The sequence below is a fragment of the Setaria viridis genome, chromosome 5 (genome assembly GCF_005286985.2).
Source record: "Setaria viridis chromosome 5, Setaria_viridis_v4.0, whole genome shotgun sequence".
Taxonomy (NCBI): domain Eukaryota; kingdom Viridiplantae; phylum Streptophyta; class Magnoliopsida; order Poales; family Poaceae; genus Setaria; species Setaria viridis.
In genome coordinates, this window is record NC_048267.2 from 26,769,616 (window position 1) to 26,792,385 (window position 22,770).

Below are 22,770 nucleotides of genomic sequence, written 5' to 3' on the forward strand. Positions count from 1 at the left end.
TGATTGCTCGCATATGTACGAAGAAGATAACTTGGTACAAACAGGTGGTAAAAACGGTGCAGCTTACTCACAAGATGTGGATAGTTTTCTCAGGTTGAACATTTTTGCTAAACTGTTTTTTTCCTTTTCTTTCCGAACTCCGTAAGAATACAAATTCGCGGACGATGAGATTGCTACAATAAATTATTTTTTAACGGAAAAATATGAGGCAGCCTGAACTCAAAATCTTGATTTTGATACAGAGATGGATCACGAAAGGGAAAGGTTTTGTAAGTTGTAACCAAATTAGAACACATCCAAGAAAGCTAAATTTGGTACATTGCTACTCTCTCCGTTTCAAATTATAGGTCATTTGGTTTTATAGATTCGTAGTATTTACTATGTACCTAGACATAAGCATATTTCTAGATGCATAGTTAAAACTAGGGGCGGATCTAAGGGGGGCCGGGGGCTTTAGCCCACCTACTACCTAGCTCCATTAGAACCAAAGGAAGAAGATGTGTAAAAGAGAGGAAAAATAAGAAGAAAAAGAGGGAAAAGGGTGAAGATGGAGGAAAAGGAAGAACCAAGCCTTCTAAGCTTCAATCCTACCTCCGCCACTGGTTAAAACTATGCATCTAGAAAAGTCCAAATGACCTATATATTAGAATGGAGGAAGTACTATAGAATTTGGATTTCGATTCCTATTATTTTGAACAGGTAATATTTCTCGTACAACAAGACAACGCCTAGGTGATAAGACGTAGCTAAGATGCCACAGGGACATCATACCACTGATACAGGGGAGTGCAACAGGTATATATGGTTGATGGGCATAGGTCGAGGCATATCTCGATGCTCATAACCCGCTATTTGATGGGAACGGGCCAACGGCTGTTGGTGAAAAGGGTAGACGGAATCGATTCTGCTGCGTCACTCCCTCGCGCACAGAATTTCCATTGGCGTTAACATGGGTTCGTTACATTACAATCTTTCATTCGCTTGAGAATTCAGATGCAAGTTCGCCGGAACGGCGACCTGCGACCCTCGGAAGAGGCGCCATCTGTCACAAGTTGCTGACGTGGCGATGTGACATGTCAGCATAAGCGTGCGTACGCCCGCACAGATTATGGACACAGATTATAAGCAATGCATTTAGTATGGTTTTTTTTCAAGGAACCAAATATAATTAATACAATTTCGTTTTTAACGAATCCATTCTCGTAGATGAGGTACACACATCACATATACATGGCGCCTTAGCTACTCAATTCGTGGCGGACAGTAGCCTGTGGGCGAGGAACGCGCCGAGCGCGAACCCGGCGACGGCCGCGGCGACCATCTGGCCCCTGCCGCCGAGCGCCTCCGCCCAGGTCGTCATCCCCTCGGCCTCCGCCGCCGCGCACGTCTCCCTGGCCTCGGCCAGCCTCGCCACCACCATGTCCGTGCCGCTGGCCGGCTGCTTGGGCACGGTGAGCGACAGCACGGTGCCGTCGAAACGCCCGGCCACCCCGTCGAGGTTGGCCGTCTGGGGCAGCTGGAACGCCTTGTGGAACCGCACGTACCCCGCCGGCCGCTCGCCGCGCACCGTCAGCCGCCCGCCGGAGTCCACCTGCACCTTGAAGTCCTCCTTCTTGAACCCTGCATTATTCAAGCGCATATGTACGTACACATCTCATGAGAAATGTATATTTTAATTTTTCTTAAAAAAAAAGAGATATGTAGTACATGATATGACACATCTTTCTTTAAAAAAATGAGGCTAATAATTTACCTGGGAGGTTGAGGCGGATGATGTAGGTGTTGGCGCCGTCGAGCCACTCGAGCTTGGGGTCGATGTCGGTGACGGCCTCAGGCGCCGCGCCGCATTTCGCTGCTCGCTGCGGCTTGCCGCTCGCCATGAGAGAATGGCCAGTTGATTGGCAAGTGGTTGCGTTTGCGCTTGATCTGATTCTGATCCTTCAGCAGCAGCAGGTGATTGATGGATGGTGATGATCCGAGCTGCTGCAAGCTTTGCCAAGCTTGGTTAGCTTATATATGTAGAGCTACGGGGCGTGCCTGTTTTTGTTTGTGTGCTTTGTTGGTTATCCCAAGCTTTTCTTCAAGGTTGCAGCGGGAAATCGTGTTTGTCGTCGACGTCTGGGTAAAGGCTAGGGATCTCTAGCGGACGGTGCCTTGCTTTCGGCACCCATGCGGCACGGTACCTCAAGCCCTCGTCTCAAGAAAATACAAGGAGGTGAAGGCAGATGCCGTGGACAAGCAAGCAGCAGGCCGATTCCTTATTTTGCATAGGAAAAAGCTTATTTATTTATGACCATATTGCCTCAGTTTGAATTTAGCCATCCAATTCCAAAATCAGGAATCTTCAACCACCCAATTGTCAAAACCATTCACAATTGACCATCTAACTGTTTTGAAAGGTGGTTTTGCTGATGTGGATGACACGTGGCACTAGACCCACACGTCAAGTCCTCTTTCTTTCTTCTCTCCTCTTCTCAAGCTCCATAGCCACGCTGGCCGCCTGCTCTTCTCACCTGCAGGGCCGCCGCCGCCATCCACCGTGCTGAGCCGCCGCCGCCGTCGTCCACCCCTTGCGGGGCCACTGCCGTCCACCTTGCGGAGCCGCCACCGTCCACCCCCACGATGAGCAGGACTGGGAGAGCAGCACGAAGAAGTGTTTGGCCGGGTCATCCAGCAGGGCGGTGGCGAGGAGGCGGTGTGACGGAGATGAGCGTGGCGGAGGCGCGCTAGTGGCCGGCGAACAACTTCTCCTAGAGCGGGGCGAAGATGAGGTCGGAGTTTGTAGGGAAGAGGAACGCCACCTTTGGCTGCTGCCTCTTGTTCCTCCCGTAGCCGCCGAAGAAGGAGGGGGTGGCAGCGCTAGCAGGGTTGGCGGCGGCCGCGGCGGCCTTGGAGGTACGCGCGGTGGAGATGAGGACGGCACAGCGGAAGAGCGCGAGGTCCTCCATCTCGTCGGTGTCCGGGATGGCTGGGAGCATCCGTGGTGGGATGAGGCACGGCGCGATGAGGAATACCACTGAGATGGAGAGCAGTAGCAGTAACAACGACAGCACGTACGACGAGGCGACACCATCTCCCTCGCTCTCTATCCCTCAACCGCCTAGAGAACGGAAACGCCGCTACAATCCCTGGTCTCCAATCAACCAACAGGAGACGGCGGGAATGGAAACACCAAAAGCAATCAAAATCCCTACGATTCAGGAGGGGTTTCTTTCCCTGCAGGGATTGGATCTCGCGGGCATTAATCGGAGGATGGTGGGAGGGGGTAAATCAGGGAACTCCGCGGGTAGGCTCGATGCAGGTGGGGGACGGCGGTGGTGTACGGCGGCGGCGGCTGTAGCTCGACATGATGTGCGGCGGCAGCGGCCCTGCGAATGAGGAGGGCAGGGGGCCGGCGGGGCTGTAGAGCTTGAGAAGAGGATAGGAGAAAGAAAGAGTACCTGACATGTGGGCCCAGTGACATGTGTCATCCACGTCAGCAAAATCACCTTTCAAAAACAGGTAGATGGTCAATTGTGAATGGTTTTAGCAGTTGTTGATCGAAGATTCCTGATTTTGGAATTGAATGGCCAAACTCAAACGGAGGCAATAGTTGGATGGTCAAAAATAGATTTTTTCCTATTTCATATCCCTACTATTTCTTCTGTTATACTCGTTTCTAACCCATCATTCATCACTGTATATAATTAGTACATCTACATATATCATTTGCTGACAATATGGTAGACGTATTGTGTAATATGTGCTCAATGATTGGACGACAAGTGTAATAATCTAATCAAGTGCCTATATTTGCTTGATGCCCACAGAAGTTACCAAATTGGTATTATATAGATTTTGTTAGATTCATAGCAAAAATTATGTATCTAGAAAAGTTAAAACGACCTACAATTTGCACTACTAGAAATAGTAGCTTCCATGATGTTTTGCACGTGACGTTCTAAAACTTTATCATTAAACATGCCGCATCTATGACGAAAATCTCAGGTTCGTCATAGATTATCGGCAGGAGCCCTCGGCCGCTATGGAATTATGATGAAAAAAATGCGCATCATAAAATAACATCTCATATAGTCACAGAACGGTGCGCCACCATCATCTCGTATTTGCAACGCCAGTAACTCATCATAGAATCGGTGGGCCACATGTGGCTGTGGGACCCATAGGTCCACATGTGATGACAGAGGGTCCAGCGTGTCTTCGTGGCTACCATGTGTAGCGACCAGGACCCGCCGGTCCACGTGTCAGGGCCATGGTAGAGGTGGGACCCGGCCGTCCACATGTACGGGTGAGGGCCCAGTAGGTTGACGTGGCTAACACGTGTAACTGTGGGTCCTTGTTGACCGGTTCAACATGTCTATGTGGCTGCCACGTGTAGTGACCAGGACCCTTCCGTCCACATGTCAGGGCCGTAGGTCAAATATGTCAACGCAGGGCCCATTGTAGAGGTGGGACCCGACCGTCCACGCGTACGAGTGCGGGCCCAGCAGGCCGATGTGGCTAACATGTGTAACTGTAGGTCCCGGTTGAATGGTCCAACATGTCTACCTGGCAGCCACGTGTGGTGACTGGGACCCGACGGTCCACGTGTCAGGGTTGTGGGTCAAATATGTCAACATGGGGTCTACTGGGGAGGTGGGACCGACCGTCCAAGTGTACGAGTGTGGGCTAGCAGGCCGACGGCTATCACGTGTACATGCGGGTCCCGTTGGGTGTATCTTGGAGGTCCACGTGTACAAGTAGTGGGTCCAGCAGGTAGTCATGGCAGCCACATGTAGATATGGGGCCTGCTTGCCCGGTCCAGCGTGTCCACATTATGGCCACGTGTGATGGTGGAGCCAGCAGACAATAAGGCCTCAGCCTATTTCAAAGTCAGGCCAGAGCCACTAGGATCCACTCAATCCGGCCCAGGAAGAGAAATATGCCCACATTGAATAACAGGTCTGCCGAACGAGCCTTAAAAAGGGAGCAAAAATTTTGCTGCTGCACGGGGTCGAACACGGGTCAAAGGCGGTGCAACAAATGCTATCAACCACTACGCTACTCAAGTGTTTTCAACTAACTACACACTCACATTCTTTTTGAGCAAAATACTCACACGGGCACGACGGTTCTTGTTCCCGCGCACGCTCACCGAGATGCGGTGCTGCCTTAATGTGAGTGGACATGCCAGCGGTCAGCGGCAGTTGCAAGAGGGGTTTTCAAAAACTCCTCGCCGTCGTCGCTAGTTCCTACTCCAGTTTGCAGAGGGGATTTCAAGAACTCCTCCTCTCGTCGCCCTTGCCATTTCCCAAAAGAGGGGTTTTCAAGAACAACTACTGTAGCCCCCGCTCGGCCTCCTCCATCGCCCCCTTCGTTCACCGTACATCACGTCACTGCTCCGCCTCTCCAGCACTCCGGCTCACCGCTGTCCACGCACCGCATCTCCATCCACGCTGCTGCGCGAGCCCTCGAGTGCCTCCCCCTCGCGCTCCGCGTCGCGCGACATCGACGTCGGCAATAATCATGGTGGCGAGGTGGCACCCATCATTGTTGGTAGAGCTTCCTGCCGAGGTGGCCATTGAAATCGCAGGCCACCTCACTGCAACCTTAGAGTGGCCCATGGAGGACCTCCGCAACCTACGGGCAAACTGCTCGGCCATGCGCCACGTGTGTGGCGACCGCACCGGCCGGCGCGTGGCACTAGAGAGGTTTGCTATCGAGATGCAGTGGAATGATGGCGACGGCTACGACTCCCTCCTTACTCACCTGACCCAAGCCAGCAATCCAGTGGCCTGCTTCCTCACTGAGATGGAAGTCATATTTGAGGAAAACCGCAGCCCCCGGCCATGCCTCGACGAGCTCGCCCGTACCGCCGCGGGCAGGAACAATGTGGCGGCCTATGTGGCCGCCCTCTTCCTCTACAGAGCCAATAGCGGTGTTGGCGACGATGACACTGCAATGTGGTACATAAGACAGGTTGAGGGCGAGGAAGAATCGGGGGCGGCAGCGGACCAACAACGACGCCATCGATGCTGAGGAACTTGGGGTGTCTACACCGTCGTGGGCATGCCATAGAGGTGGTTTGGCGAGTGACGTGGGTTGGGGGCCAGCACGCCACACTGGCGTTGGTGGTGGCGCGTGGCAATAATCATTGATGTGTTGGCGGCCTCTGTGGTGTGGGGCAATGGGTAGAACTATTTTGTAGTGAGTAATGTAGGATTCGTGCCGAATGCGATGTGTTCTTTGGTTGAATTCAACGTATGTATCCAAACTAATTTGCCGGATTAATGTACCTTTTGCTTGATGAGGTTGAGGGCTGGTTGCTTTTCTGTTGATTTTGGTTGATGAGGTCCAATCCAGCAGCATTGGTGATTTTCTGGTGATTTTCCATTGATGTTGCAAAGGTTTTTGGTATTCCTTGTTCTAGTTTTTCCTAGGAATAATGAGATTATTGTTACAGTTATGCAGAATTAGTAACTTGAAATTGATTCTAAAGACAATCAAAGTATAATTCCTGGAGGCCGGACGTGAGAAAACACTCGCTATCCTCACAAGAAAACCCTCGATTGCCTTCAATTCCTCCCCTTCATCTCCACAAAGCCCTAGCAGCCCAATTTGCGGGGTACTCTGGCGATTCGGACCACTCCGGCTACCGTAGTGGAGGCCCACAGGCGGCACGCGCCATCGCGGTGTTGTTCGGTCTTCGACGACGATGCCATCGTCGGAGTAATCGAATGATGCACGCCACAGTGCAGACACAGAAACAACATATAGAACAAATTAAACACCGAAAATAAACAATTAAACAAAGAACGAATTGACTCCAAATTATGATGACTAGATTACGAAAACAAATAATTAAACTTGAGTTCCACATCTCAAACAGGTAGCATGCAGTGCCATCCCACTACAACGACACACTACTACTTCAACTAAAATTAGCTCCTGTGTGAACTAAAATTAGCTCCCGTGCCATCTCAAACAGGTAGGTTGCCACGGTGACAATCAACAATGACATGACGCGGCGACAAGGCATGCTTGGGCGCGGCACGCCTCGCTCTCGCATCCACCCCTCATTTCGGGCCACGATGCAGTGGCGGCTCCACTTCTTCTTGTTGTCGCCCCTCAAGGTCGCGGACCTTACCATTCCTAGGACGTGGTCCTTGACCTCATTGAGGATCCTCCACCGGTGAATCCTGGTAGGGCAGATGGGGCACCCGTAGGTGTTGTCAACATGGTGGTAGATGCGCAGAGCGTCACCACTGGGGAAGGGCACATAGTAGCAGTGGCAACGATTGTAAGACGAGTCCATCTCAGTCTGGGACTCGGAGTCAGAGTCGAACACTTCAGCCGAAACTGTGACCTTAAAGGTCAACTTTCGGGGCGGTGACGACTGTGCGGGGTTGGAGGAAGCCACTCCCGCCACCTCCAGAGGCTCGGAACTTTCGGGGAGCCCCTAGCGGCTTCGCGCCGACCATCCGTGGGCGACGGTGGCAGGTTGAGGTCGGTGGCGTCAGAGCGCGACCCCGACGACGAGCGCGATGGCCACCCGAGGTCGCCGGCATCAGTGCGGGATCCAGACACGGAAGCACCGGCGCCGTAGCTGGACGACGACTGCGGCACATTGAGGTAGCGCTGTTAAGGCCAACGGCGCGGTAGGAGTGCAACGGTGAGAAGGAGGCACCGGCAGATCACTCGATCAAGGGGAGCCGGTGGGGAAGAGGCGATGCGACGGGGAGCCGGAGGGGGCAGGGGCTGAGGGGAAGATGGATCGCTTCATGGCGTCGGTGAGAGCTGCAGGGGTGAGGCGCGCGCGTCGGGGATGAGATGGTAGTGGAACTGGCGATGAGGACGATGATGGAACGTGATTTAATATTTTACGCCGGCTTCCCTGGGAAGTTAAGAAACTGGCGCCTCTCGGGGATGGCAAGCGGCTCCATGAGGAACGTGCACGCAAATAGGAATGGGGACGACTGCCGCCGGAGGCCGTGGCATCGAATAGTCGATCTGAATCGTCGACCTGAAGATAAACAGCTAGGAGGAATCGGGCTTCAGTAGAAAATAGCCCAGGGTAAGTTTTTCGGCCCATCTAACACAAACATTCATCGTATTTATCATCACAAGTAATTTAAAAAGTATTTTTAAATTGAACTACGTGTGCCTCCAATAAGATACAAAAAATTATAGAAAAAATATTTTCAGGTTCATATATACCATTATAGCCCAAGTTCTAGAGATAGATACAAAATTCAATTGTTTGATATGGATAATTCAACTATCTAAGTCTAAACTACTACAAAATAATTATTATAATATCTAAATTTTGTTAGAAAATTCTAAAAACTAACACATCAAATTATTTTCGGTCCATAATCTTGTCATAAAAAATTCAAATAGTTTTAATAAAGTGGGGCTACACATTGTTCACAAATTAATATATCTCCCACATAATTTCCTATAACTTGAGGAAAACTTTCAAGTTTGCATATGTCAGAATACTTTTCAACTCATATACACCTCAAATTTGAACACAACATCATATTTAACTTAGTATTAGGAAATATGAATTTATATTTCCAATTGTTATGCAAAATCATTTGTTTATTTTTCTACATAGATGTAAGAAACTAAGCAATATGTATAAGATCCAAGAAATAGTACCTAACTTGCAAACATACACCATAAAATGAAAGAGTGATTTTAGATAAAATTAGGAAAAAGAATCATCAAATTCGGAGCTCTTATGAGGGAGAAATACCTCTTACAAGTTTTAATTCCGGATTAAAAAGATAAATATGGACTATTTACGAGTTCTTATGCCTCTCAACCAATCACGCGCTACCACGTGGAGAAGTAGGCGACGCCCGCATCCTCACCTCCTCGGTGGCACGTTTTCATTTCCATCACTACTATATGCTTAAAAAGCCAATACCTCCATAAGTGTCCAATTGGTCTGGTGGTAAGGAAAGCCCACCACAACCATGTGGTCTTGGGTTTGATTCCTATAGAGCCACTTTTCCGTACCATATTTTTGAATTTTCCAACAGAGTATTCAAGGAGTAAGAACACCAACAAATTCACAAACAACCTTTTAATTTTTGCAAGTGCCTCGGGGAAATGCAGACAAAATCCAGATGGTTCACCATATATAGGAACATCACAAATTTAGACAAAGGAAAATACGTTAAGATTGTTCACCATAGCTACGAACCTCCCAAATTCATACATCACGCTAGCATCTAGCAATTCATGAAACTAACATCCACCAAACTCTACTAATCACAAGCCGCCTCACCAAAAGAACACCAGCAGTTACTATTACTGACTAGCTATCCACATCACTCCTTTGCATTTTCAAGTACCCTCATCCTTTTTTTTTGCCTTACCAAGTTCATCTTCAAGTGAAGCAATCTTGGCTTGCGCTTTTGCAAGTATCTTGCACTTCAGGTATAATTCATCACCGATGTCATTCATGCGCTTCCTCAGGAACTCGATTTCATCGAAGGAGTCGGAAGAGTTGTCGTCACTGGAGTCGAAGGAGAAGTCAAAGAAGTCGTCATTGGAGTCAAAGGAGAAGTCGAAGAAGTCGTCACTAGAGTCTGAGGAGTAGTCGTCGCCGAACTCGGTCTTTGGCATCTTCGGTGGCCGGCCGCTGGCCTTTGGAACCCTCTTCCTACCCTACGAGACGACACAGATCTTGGCCTCGGATGACGCCTTTTCCAGTGGCCGGCCGCGGGGCCACTTATTTGGGTGGTTGTCCGCGGGGTCTCTTCCCTGGCAGCAAGGCCGTGGAAGGCACCTTTGGCTTCGACGAGCGATCGGGGGTGCTTGGCCGGCGGCGAGGCCGAGGAGGGCGCCTTTGCCTTCGGCAGGCGACCACGGGGGCACTTGGCCGGTAGAAAGGCTGTGGAGGGTGCCTTTGGCTTGGGTGGGCGACTATGTGTATGTTTTCACATTCCTAGCATCGCACATTAATAGGAATTAATTAATTGTATAAGGACTTGGTTGAAGCCCAAACATGGCCCATAAATTAGGTTTATGTATATATCAAAAGGAACTTACATCAAATACACTTGAATAGCACAATGGTTTGCTCACGTTTACCTGGTCTAGTGGCTCTCTAGTTCGAGCCCCAGCCAAAGCACATTTTTCTCCAAATTTGTTCGAGCCCTAGCCAAATCACATTTTTCTCCAAATTTTTTTATTCTTAGCTTACCAATTACCACACATTTCCTTTTTCCTATCAAATAATTTAATAATTCAGAAGTTTAATTAGTTTTTTAAGCTAATTTTTTATTTTTCTTCTCACACTTTGAACCTAAATGATCAAATACGGATTCATCAAGATTAAATAAATGCATAATTGTTGATTCATTGTTATATATGGTAGCTTAGGGTATGTTTGGTTGGGCTGTGGCTGTGAAAAAAGCTGTTGTGGGCTGTGAGCTATGAGAAAAGCTACTATGAGCTGTGAGAAAAATGAAAGCCGTTTGGTTAGAATGACTGTGAAGTTGTAGATTTGGTAAGAAATGTCTGTAATGCCCCTGAACTGCTAGGAGAATGCCGATATTCAAATTTATTGTAAAACACTATTTTGTTCACTGATTCGCATGCAAATTACCATTTTAAAAAGGAAAAATTATTTTTCTTAAAGGATTTCATTCACCATTAACAAATGGTCCACATAAATAAAATTATAGAATATTACAAAAGGCATATGGTTCACATAATGATGTCCTTCTTCAACATAACTATCTCCCTCTCGCACTAACCAAAGCATCAGCCTACTGCGAATGGTATTCATGGTGTCCTCATTCTCTCCATCTTGATTGTCATTTTCTTGTGTTTCTGCCGTGGCACTGTGTTGTAGCAGCTACTCCTCATCACCATCACATCTATTGAACAACTTGTCTTCCAAATTGGTGTCACAAATAAAATTATGCAATGCCATAGAAGCTAGAATTATATGCTTCCAAGTTCGAGTAGGAAAACTTGGAATGCCCTTCAAAATACACCACTTCTGCTTCAAGACCCCGAAAGCCCGCTCAATGACATTTCAAAGAGATGAATGCAAGAAATTGAAAACCTCGCACTTCCCTTGAGGAGCAAGTCCATTACAAAGTCGAAACTCTAGTATATGGTATGTGCTTCCTTTAAAAGGGGCAAGATATCCTATTCGGTTTGGATAACCAGAGTCCACTGAGTAATATTTACCTATAAAACCAAATCAGCAAAGCCAAATAACAATAGAAATATTGACAACCAGTAACGAAACATGCATACCTTTAGGAGGCACGGGAAATGAAAGAAAATTTACTAACGCATGGTTCAGGATGCGTGTATCATGTGTAGAACCTAGCCAACCAGCAACCGCAAAGATAAACCTCATGTCAAAATCACAAACAGCTAGCACATTCTGAGATGTATAGCCATATCGACATGTATAGTTGACCACTTCCTCTGTTGGCACTGCTACTAGAACATGTGAACCGTCAATAGCTCCAATTGCTTCTTTGAAATAAGGCCAGAAACATTCCTCCTTGACCTTATCATGCTCAGTACAGAAAGTAGGATCTCTTGGCTTGATATTAGTTTTGCTAACTTGCGCAGACAATTCAGTACTTCATGAAATTTAGTGTGAACTGTCTAGAGTGACCGGGTAAAATGATTTTCAGCTTGTGAAAATGATTCGGGTCCTCCAACGATCCACAAGAACATGACCAATGACTCCATTGATGATGCATTATTAGTTGATGTTAAGCCGTAGTTCAAGATTAGCAAGTCATGTAGTGCCATGAAAAAATCAGTGCTCATTCGAAACATCTTATAGAAGTACCTCAGACGACCCATGCATCTCATAACCCATTGAAGTCCAGTTTTTGGTGTTTCCCTATACTTTCCTTTGTGCAAATACGCTTAGTGTATTGGTAACCCATTTCACCAATAATGGCAGCCTGCTGCGACAGTTCTGCAAGAAGCAGTAGTCCCTTTTGTCTATTTTTTGCCAAATCATCCATGTTGCCATCCATCTACATAAGACAGGAATCAAAACTCAGGAAAATATTGATAGCAATCAAAACATGGACATCAATAGCAATGGCACAACCAAACATGGAAGCAATAACTCATGAAAATATTGTTTCAGAGTACAGGGCAACATTATTTCAGATGGTTCTGAACATGGAAGCAAATAAATGGTTCTCACAACATGACACTAAAAATAAATAACTGAAAGCTTCTACGTGCGCCTCATCAACTCCTTTGCATGCTCCCTCTCAAGCAAGTCAAACCTTCCTTCTTTTGTTTCCAACATGCTGAAGGCCTCCCTTAATTCAGGCTTGATAATCAGAAAGGTGGCTGTATGCATTAGAGCTATTTTCTCTTGCACCCCACAATCTTTAACCATCTTCATGGCCTCTGCAATGCTAGAGACTTGGCTAGTTGGAGGTGCAGATGATGCTTCAACACTTGTGGAGATCTTCCCTGCTGCAGTGTCTATCATCAAACATGTGTTCTTGTACATGCGAAAGAATGGGCTCTTCTCATCCTTTTCGTTAGTAGTAGTAGAGGACTCCTTTCGTTTCTTTTTTTTTTGGTTTTGATTTTTTTTAAAAGCAGCCAACTTGACATCATCATTATCTTGAGGTTTTTGTATCTCACCTACATCCTCATCACTTGAGTCATCAGAGGAAATATCTCTAGGACAGGATGCACTTGCCCCGCTAACATGTATCTTATCAAACAACATATGAAGATCATCAAGGTGCTTTGGTCCTTATTTTCTGAACCTAACATGATTGCATTTGATACCTTTATCAGGATTGTTGCATCTCTAAAATTAAATGGATAAAGTTAACAAGTCAACCCATATACACAGTTAACAAATCAAAATGCAAAATGATAAATGAAAAAAGGACAGTACATAATTCTTACAGCTAGGTGTTCATCCCAGCATTCGTTGGAGCAGTCAACAGTTTGGTTTGCCTCATTCCATCCAAGGCCAGTGGCATAATTCTTGAGCTCCATAAACCATGTGTATTTTTTTTTCATATTGTCCAACTTATTCTTCAATTGTTTCTTTGTTTGCTTCAGCCCAGTTTTTTTTTCATACTTAGTTACCAGATTTTTCCAACCAGCCCTAGTGAACATTCCCAAGGGTCTATTCCCAGCTTCTATCTCTCCTTTGCATATGTCAATGAAATGCCTCACATTGGCATCACATCAATCTACCTTATCAGTCATTCTTGAATAAAGAAAAAAATTCATTCAATTCACAATCATAACAATATCAATGCTCATGCCTCCTCCAATTTGTTAGTAAGATAGCATAACAAGCTTACATGTGGTGATGTAGACCTATGATTTCTATGACCAGGCAATAGTTAGATTCAGATTATGTATTCTACTATTTGTTAGTAAGATAGTATAACAAGCTTCTAGAGGCTAACCTTAGTGAAGCTAAATTTAAAATTTCAGTGCACCATTCCAGTTACCAAATTTGAATCTTAATATCATCACAGCAGTTACAGAATGTGTCAAATGATGTCAAAAGGCCATCTTTTTGTTCTAACCTTAATTCTCAGGTAACAACAAGAATAGGCAAGCAACTTTCTTCAGATAAATGTAAAAGATGTGTGTTTCAGAATTAGATATTGTATGCCATAAATATATTACAAATAAAATGGTAGTACCCACACTTTCCTTCATCCAAACAAGGTTTATTGAAATTGTACTGTTAGGGTCTGTTTGGTCTTGTTAAAGCCATTAGCATCTCACTGTGGTTCACTTCATTGCCTCATGTACAGATCAGCTTTTTTTCTGCCTAATACACTACAGCACCCCTAAACCACATGCAATAACACCCTTTATGTCACAACTTACACCAACACTGCTCTCCTTGCCCTTGATTCCCTAGAGACGAGGCACAATTCCCTTGCTGCTGCTTCACTTTTTATGTGCAAAACGAATGTGCAGGAGAGCAAGGAGGTGCAGTGGGGAGTTACCTTAGCACCAGATCTGGGCGGGGAGTTTGCTAGCATACAGATCGGGAGGTGGACGACGGGCTCGAGAGGAGGACGAGTAGGAGCGTCGCAGCCGCCTTCAGGGCACCGCCACCAGAGGACACGGCTGGACTGCCACCGGAGGGCGCGGGCGCCGCCGCCAGAGGGCACGTCAGACCGCCGCCGAAGGGCGCGGCAAAACCCTAGCGCAACAGCATAGGGTAGGAACAAGAGGAGGTGCGGGTGGGGAGCGAGAGCGACAGAGGTGTCGGTGGGAAAGAAAAACGAAGGGGTACGCCCATAAGCGGTGGCAGTGCGGGTAATTTTTGTGAAATGTCCGCCCTCACAGCTGGAAAAAGCACCCCGAGGGTGGTTGTGGAGAATGAACTACAAAAAAGTTGCTTTTGTGGAAGTAGGGGTTTGGAAGCTCACCCCTTTGGTTTAGCTTTTGACTTTTCTTGAAAGCAAAATCACTTTCGCAGCTTAACCAAAGGGACCCTTAGTTTATTATGTAGTACTTCCTAGCATATATGTGGCTCACCACATGTATAATGTTACCTTGGAATAATGTGGACATGAATGCAACATGGATACAAAATGAGTATTTGATATGTATATATATGATGGCATATGTATATGTCATGTGTACTTCTTAATTAGTAATCTCAGTGCGCGTACACACATATATAGCAAGTATCAGTACTTACATATCACGCAAATAATATAATAGAGCATGCAATGCAAGTAGTATTCATCCTTTCGATATCCCATAATCTTCTTTTGCTAGCCATAGGTGACTATATATAGAACTAACCAAATACATACCTTCCATATAGAACTACACTAAATAAACTATCATGTGGAACACATGAAACTAATTCAAAACAAATTAGTATTGTAGGTAGTGTATTGAAGTAGTATGTTTGACCAAAGCTAGAGTGAAAGAACTATACCAATTTCAAAACAGACTGCATTTTCATAGAAAAGATATTAGACATAGAGCAATGATTGGATCGAGCTTGATTTTAGATGCACTTTACAAAAAGAATCAAGTCATTTGGGGGTTTGATGAGGGAGAGAGACTAGTTAAAATTTTAAATCGGAGATTAAAAAGAGAAATAGTCTTGTTCACAAGAAATGGTCGCAACATTCATAAGGAATTCTAAGAACACCAACATGTGGGGTCCATGGGTCAGGGGGACACGACGGTTCGAAATATTCACCAGGCGCCAACTCTGCCGCCGAAGCTGAAAACATTTCTCGCGAAATGTACCTTGTACCCTCAAGCAATGGCCACACTGCTACCTCGTCCATCAAGGGTATTTGTGACAATATCCCCCCCCATATCCCTTGCCCCTTCTCTATCCCTTCGCTTAGATCTGCCTCCACCTCTCGCCTTTCACCTCTGCACCAGCAGGCTCCAACGCGCCGACACTCAACCCCTCCCCTCCCCCGAAGGCCACCCTCTGGAGCTTCAACCTCATCGACTACACTAAGTGCACCGGAGCTGCATCCCCATCACCGCTGCACCGGATCTGCTTCCCCATCGATGACTACTGCCACACCGGATCTGCTACCCCTTCGACTCTGCTACCCCGTCGATGACAATTGCCACACTGGATCTGCTACCCCTTCGACAATGCCTGTCGCACCGGATCTGCTACAACATCATTGACGACCGCCGCATCGTAGCAGCCTCACCATCTTCGACAAGCAACTACCCGACGATTCACAATGATCACACGCCAACGCCCCGTATCAAGAGGTATGTAAAATCCATCTACCTTCTATGGTCCTAGGTAGTGACACATTCATCCACGATTCGGGGTTGGAGGTTGTGGTGGGTCTATATTCTAATTCCAGTCATGAATATGAAATCAACCAAGGTCACTAATACTTAGAATCTACTTACACATGTTAGAACCTTCACAAAATGAATATGAAAGAGAACGGGAAGCAACTATCAGGAAGAATTTAAGAAGAATGGAAGAACTTGGCATTAGTGGTTTATCATCAGCTCTTAATTCATTGTCAAGAAAAAACAACTTCAAAAGGGGAAAGTTCAGGTAGGAAGGGAAAAAGGTCTGCCAAGGATGCTTGTCGTGGTGAAGGTTCTGATTTATCAGATTATATCCCTGAAGTTGAAGAGCCTGATGATGGAGATGATGATACAGACTTAGAAGAGGAGCTGATACCCCTAGCAATTGATGTAGGTGGGGGATGATTGGAAGGAGCAGTAGATATTTCCAATGCTTAAAAGGAGCACTTGATATTTCTAAAACTTAGAAGTGCTTCTAATTTGTTCACATGCTTACAACTTCTGCTTTTTGAAATCTGCAGGGCCTTGTGCGGACTGAGTGTAGGAAGGTCTGTGCGAAGAAGAGGAAAACAAGTGGTGCCATGGCTCCTGGAGGTAGACATTGCAAGAGGGTGAGGTCAATCCCACCAACAAAGGTCACTCCTAGAGCTTCAACAAGGTTATTGAAAAGGCTGCAAACATCAGGACCACGTGAAAAGCCTGTGCAGAAAGAATTACCACTAGTTGCAGAACACACTAGTGGTGATGACAATGTTGTGCAGGAAGAATTGCCAGCAGTTGCAGAAAACACTAGCGGTGATGACAATGTGAACAATCATTCAAGTTCTCTGAGGGACTGGTCATATCAATATGATGTAGATCGTGATGATGCTCCTGACCTCAACGAAGATGAGATCGGTAGGAATACCGACTCTAGGCAGTCAGAGTCTAAAACTGAAGGTTGGTTCGTTGATCCTCAAGCTTTTTCACACTGATGGTTTTATATTTGATGAATAATGAGAAATTGAATGAAATCTCTACAGCACCTACACAAAGAGGTGGCCCAAGGAAGGTGAGGCCAGCAACCAGAGGAATTTTGCTTGACAAGATGACCAAAGCTACGGGGAGAAGGATGCCCATCTCTGTTGCTGAGGGGAACACTAGGCTGCATGAACCGGTGCAAGCTGCTAAGTTTGCATCAGATGCTGGTGTTATTGTTAGGTCCCAAGTTCCCATCTTTCCCCATTGGAAAGACTACAAGGAAAAGACATTTTGAGGGTTTCGTGGGAAGGCTATCTGTGAGTGCCTATATACTACTCCCTATTTTACATTCAACTCTTATATGGCCCTTGTGTAAATGGATTTCAATTCTAATCACCAAGGGAGGTTAGCAATTGACAGAAGGGATAAGGAAACAATAGATGCTTGTGTCAGTGTATTCAAGTCAGGGATACGGTAGAGGCGGTATAAGTTGAAGAAGGAACACTTCATTGCGTCCCTGCTAATGAGATACCCACAACCTCTCCTGTCTCCTACATGACTGATGCACAGTGGTGTAAACTTGTAGACAAGTGGTCAACTGCACACATCAAGGTAATTTCTCTTGGTGTGCTTTCAAGTATGTACTTGTGATGGAGACTAGCACATACATGTCTTGCAGGCAATTTCTAATCAGAACAAGTGAAACCGAGCTAGAGTCAGGTGGCCTCAAGCAACAGGATCTCGCTGCTACGTTGCACAATTACATTCATATGTAAGTGTCAATAGTCTTCTAATGTTCCCTTTTCATTGTTCTGCTTTCTTGAATGAGTTAAGTGGTTTTGCTGTTTGTCTAACCTCCATTTTGGTACATCAGTTTAAGAACAAGAACAAGGATGCAGAACCCGCTGAAGTCAACAAGGATGAACCCCAGGAACAAGTTGATGAAGCTGACGAAGAAGTCGATGCAGTGGAAGCCTTCAAGGTCTGCCATACCAGCCGCAAGAAGGGTATGAGTGACGCGGCTAGAGAAGTAGTTGTAAGTCCTTGTACATGCTTATTTGCTTTTCTAGGAATTAGCTAATTTGCTGGACGTTTAGAATTTTAATTTCTGTTGGTTGCCATGCTCAACAAGTCAGTACTAGCATTGAATATCTACGTGGTCATTTCACCTGCATCCCTATAATACACATGTTTTCCTACAATTATGCCTGTCTTCATTAGGTTTCTCTTTATATATGCAACTTCACGATCTACAACCAAATATATTGTTACGTCAGTCACTTCCATAAATGATAATATGCCATTAACTTACATGATTCTAAAACCATTTATCAAATCCTTCTTCCAGACTTTTATCCTTCTTTCTCCAACACTTCTCTGTACATGCTGCATCATATAGTTGTGACATTCATGGTTGTCCCTATCTTTCAGTGGTGTGTTATATTAACACTATTTAGTAACAGTTATCCAATCTGCCTTTGTTCATAGTTTATTTAATATAATCCTTTTTTACTATAATCGGTATACTAATAGTTCATCTTTGCATTTTATAGGCGTCAACGGAAACTATGAGGGTAGAACCTATTGCTAATAGGCAGCCACCATTGCCTAGTGTTGATGTGGTTTCCAAGATCCTCTCGTAGAATAGCTCCAACACCACATTCATGAAGAATGCTGGTATACCCACAAGCTCCTCCAAGTCTCAGTCAGCTGGTGAAGAAGCGCTTCGTCAAGAACTTGCTACTTAAAAACAAAGTTCAGTTGTTCTACATCAACAAGTGGAAGAATTAAAGAAGAAGACTAAAGTAGCAGAGGAAGCACTAGCGAAAACTCAAAGACAGTATGAGGAGTTCAACAAGCAACAAGATGAGAGCAACGTCATTCTTATGAAGATCTTGAACCTGAACACCCCTAATACCTCTTCTCAGCCCTAATCCTATGTGTGTGGAACTGTTGTCAGCACTACTTGGCATTCCGTTGTGTTGACGCAAAATCCTGACAGTGGTGGATCCTGCATCAGCACATGAGGACCTGGGAGATTTGCTTAACTCCAGTGCAGAATCCAAATCGACGCGCGTGGTGTGCGCGGGCGTGCCAGTCAGTTTGACTATTCAACTGACAAGGGGAAGATGATCCTTTCGAAGTTCGAGGCAACCGGCCGATCAGGCCGATGTGATCCAAGCACCAGTAGCGATAATGGTGTAGCAAAATAAATCATGATAAATAAAATATCAGCCATGAGGCTGACTCCAACATCCTGATGAATGCAAATGGCTCATCGGCTATTCAAGCCGATTCAACATAACTTCACAATAACCATCGGCTAGACAGCCGATAGGAGATAGAGCGTCATCGAGTTCTCGCTCCACCATAGCTAGAGCCACAAACCAATGAGATCTAAACTAACGTCACCACCAATATTCCTAGGTGAAACCACAGCGATGCACCTGATAGTTGCAACCTAGAAAGACTCAGCAGGACATCAATCCAGACCCCGCTAGCCAATAAATTTAATCAAAATGGAACTTAATTCCAACAACACTCGAAGGGTACCCAGGATTAAGATGCAACAGGCTATCAAGCGATCTATCATCTATGATGAGCCGATCTAAAGCTAATTAAAGCAAACGGAACGGCAAGATGATAGAACAGATAAATATCAGCCGATGCAAGCTTAATCAAGGCAGGATAACTGGTGAATAGCGTAGATCGAGATAAAAGCGATGCGCTGTAAGTCAAAGATCCAAGATACTGGATAACTGGTACATGAAACCAGACCCAACAACAGCGATGCACCCTGAAGTTGAAGTCTAGTACACCTGATGACGGGGACTTGCAGCTTGCTGGAGATCGAGTTCGATGCAGCCCAGCTTGCTAGAAGGAACTCATCGAGAAGCTACATTACTCCAACTCCTAATGCAATGGCGTGAAGCTGAAAGGTAAAGGTAAATATGTTTGTTTATTGATCGTGTGATTCTCTTTACAATGGCCACGACCCTTTATATTTATAGGGCGGATGGCGACGTTACATGGCAAGGCTCCAATCACGTACAAGGCAAGTCACGTACATAATCTTTTCTAATCAAAACTCTATCTCTAACTAATGCAACTCTATCTCTAATCAAACTTATCCCTAACCAACTCTATCTACAGAATATTTTATTCAACTCTTGCCGTGTGCGTTGATTTCCTTATCTTGCTTTCTTTTTCTTTAGCCTTATTTAGGAGATTTCGTCATTTTCTGCATCATCGGCCGATTCCTTCCTTTTAGAGCATATTTTCAAATTTTGGTGTTTGTACGCTTGTGTTATGAATTTATGATTATCTACAAAATTTTATACGCTTGTGTTATGAATTTATGTGGCTCTGAACTGCCAGTTAACTAATGATGGTGTCATGAACTGGTTGTAACTTAATTATGGTGAACTTTCTGTGAATTCTGCTACATCATTTGGTGTTCTGTGATGAAATGGATCTGTATGAACGTGGACATGCATGATATGGACACGTGTAACATGCAGAAAAGGACATGTGTAACATCCAAAAAGGACACGTGGTCCAATAAGAAACTAACACGTGTACTAGTGGGGAACTGCAACATGGAGAACTGCAACATGGACCAATCAAAAAAGAACACATGTCATAAACAGAAATGGAAACATGGACTAATTAGAAATTAACACGTGGACCAATAGTAAAATGACACGTGGAACCGTAAAAAAAAGACATGTGGGCCAATAGGAAAATGACACCTGGACAACCCGAGAAAGGACACTTGGGCAAACTGTAAAATGACACGTGGATAAACAGGAAAATGACACGGAGACAAATGGGAAAATGACACGTGGGCACGTAATAATATGACACGTGGACCGATGAAAAGTCGACACATGTCCACATGAGTGTGTGACACGTGGGTGAATAGAATAATGACACATGGACTTGTGTCGTCTCGACACGTGGTCTTATGCTAGCTAGCCATGTGGCGGTCCTTTTTGCACACGTGCTGGCCAACACGTCACCTGCCAGCGTGGATGAAGCCACGTCGTGTGCCAGCGTGTCTAGACCACGTCACGTGCCAGCGTGGATGGGGACACGTGGATCCTAAAGTTGAGTGACATTTTTGCGACGTATCATAGAACGGAAAATGATTCCGTGATGAAAGTTTTTTGTCGCAGAAAAAACTAGTTCTGTGATGTTTTTTATCAATTCGTCACAAAAGTACAAACGTGACGCTCCATTTTTTACGGACTGAATTTCGTTACAAATTCATCACAAAACTTCCTTTGTGACAAATTTGACCTTCACGGTGATGAAAACTGTTTGTCACCGAAGCTACGATTTCCACTAGTGTTGAAATGAAGGAAGAATTTGAGTTCAATGCCAAAGTTTGGCATGTCAATGAAATTTTGGTAGCGTAAATGCACAGTATGAAGGCAACAAGGGCGTGGTGTACGCCGAGCAAAACGTTGCCCGACTCCGGCAGAGGTGTAATGTTTTCCGAACTGAAAATATCATAGTGTGTCCTATAAGCTCTATACTTAGTCTATGGTTAGTTTTCCTCTTTTTTTGACTTGGTTTGTGATATGTTTTCTTGAAATTAAATTTGTTAAAACAAGACCCAACTTAACTGTATTTTGATGCTTAAAAAACTAATGCAGTGTAGGCCCACATGTCATACTCTTTTTTCTAATAAAATTTGGCATGGTTGTAATTCAAACACTTAGTTTTCTTTTTATGTTTTTGACGTTGCATATGAATTGGTAAATGGTAAAGTTGCAGTCCAAGCAACACTCTTTTTGTGCATGATTTTGGTAATGCCCACATTTTGCCGTTACCAAGTTTTTGGTAAGGCTAATGTGTGCAACAAACCAAATATCCCCTTTGTCTAAAAAAAATCTCTGCATACCCTACACACTTCTCAGTCTTTACCCTAACCCACATGTCAACTCCATTCAACATTTTTTTTGGAAGGGAACATGCAAGAAAGTTACCTATTATATTGATAAAGTTACCTATTATTATATTGATAAAGAAGAAGTTAAACCCAGACTGCGCAGACAATAAGACAACAAGACAAATGATAGGACGGTGTCAACTAGAACTACAAACAATAACAAAAAGCTCGAAAACAACAATGGAGCCTAACAGAGAGGCAAAGAAAATCCCACCATACAGTTCCAGAAGGCACGACCTTTCATATGCATGAGTGAGTGAGTTGACAGTGCCTGGAGGCAATAGTTCCTTCAGGAAATCTACACAATATTGAATTTCAGCAACGTAGAGCTTCCCATCACTCTCCATAATGCCTAAATCTCTTTTAGCATTTTGCGTTGGGCAAGCCTCGCGCTTCAATAGAGTGACCATCAGTTGCAAGACTTGCATCAGCGTCACACTATTGTCATCAGCGGTGTCCTTTGGTTGCTATTGATGGTGTGAGGTTTACGAGAGAGCATTTTAGTCTCTTGTTGTTCGTTCAACATATTTGTCAGCCAAACCTACTGCTCAACTTCAACGTATGGTACATCACCACTTATCGTACTACCACGATGACAATAGCTAAACTACGGCATGGTCAAAAATTTGACGGAGTTGACAGTAAAAGTATGTTGTAATATCTGTACCTAAAAACAAGGGGTGTCAAGAATTTTTTCAGCGATTACAATAAAGTTATGCTATAATATCTCCAACCAAGAGCAGATCCATGCGTGAGGGGGCTTGAGCCTGCCCCCCCACCCCCCCCCCCCCCCCAACCCACCCACCCACACACACCACCACCACCACCACCTCCCCACAAAACAATGGATGCTTTATTGAGCTCCCTCCATTTTTTAGGAGAAGGAAGAAGGAGGAAGGAAAAAAAAGAGAGGAGGAAGAGAAGCGAAAAGAGCAAGAAGAGACTCCTAGGTTTTTAGGCTAGTTTCACCATCGTCTCCAATAGAGTGGACAACAAACTTGCTACTTCAAGTGGGATATGTACCATGTCAGGTGTATAATTTGAGATAAAAA

The 22,770-nt window shown here is 45.1% G+C and overlaps 1 protein-coding gene and 1 pseudogene across 1 annotated transcript; both read right to left on the reverse strand.

Moving 5' to 3' along the window:
* Positions 1-1,115: 1,115 nt before the first annotated feature.
* Positions 1,116-2,026, reverse strand: LOC117858186 (15.7 kDa heat shock protein, peroxisomal). The gene is made up of 2 exons (XM_034741207.2): positions 1,754-2,026; positions 1,116-1,620 (listed from the first exon to the last, which is right to left on the reverse strand). Exons 1-2 carry the CDS (start codon positions 1,878-1,880, stop codon positions 1,247-1,249), a joined length of 501 nt encoding a protein of 166 aa, XP_034597098.1. The 5' UTR covers positions 1,881-2,026; the 3' UTR covers positions 1,116-1,246.
* Positions 2,027-12,220: 10,194 nt separating this feature from the next.
* Positions 12,221-13,008, reverse strand: LOC140222859 (uncharacterized; annotated as a pseudogene).
* Positions 13,009-22,770: the final 9,762 nt, after the last annotated feature.

Coding starts and splice junctions, on each gene's coding strand:
- LOC117858186 (XM_034741207.2), bottom strand. CDS start 1,880: ATGGCGAGCGGCAAGCCGCAGCGAGCAGCGAAATGCGGCGCGGCGCCT. Junction 1,621..1,753: donor CATCCGCCTCAACCTCCCAG/GTAAATTATTAG, acceptor TGAATAATGCAG/GGTTCAAGAAGGAGGACTTC.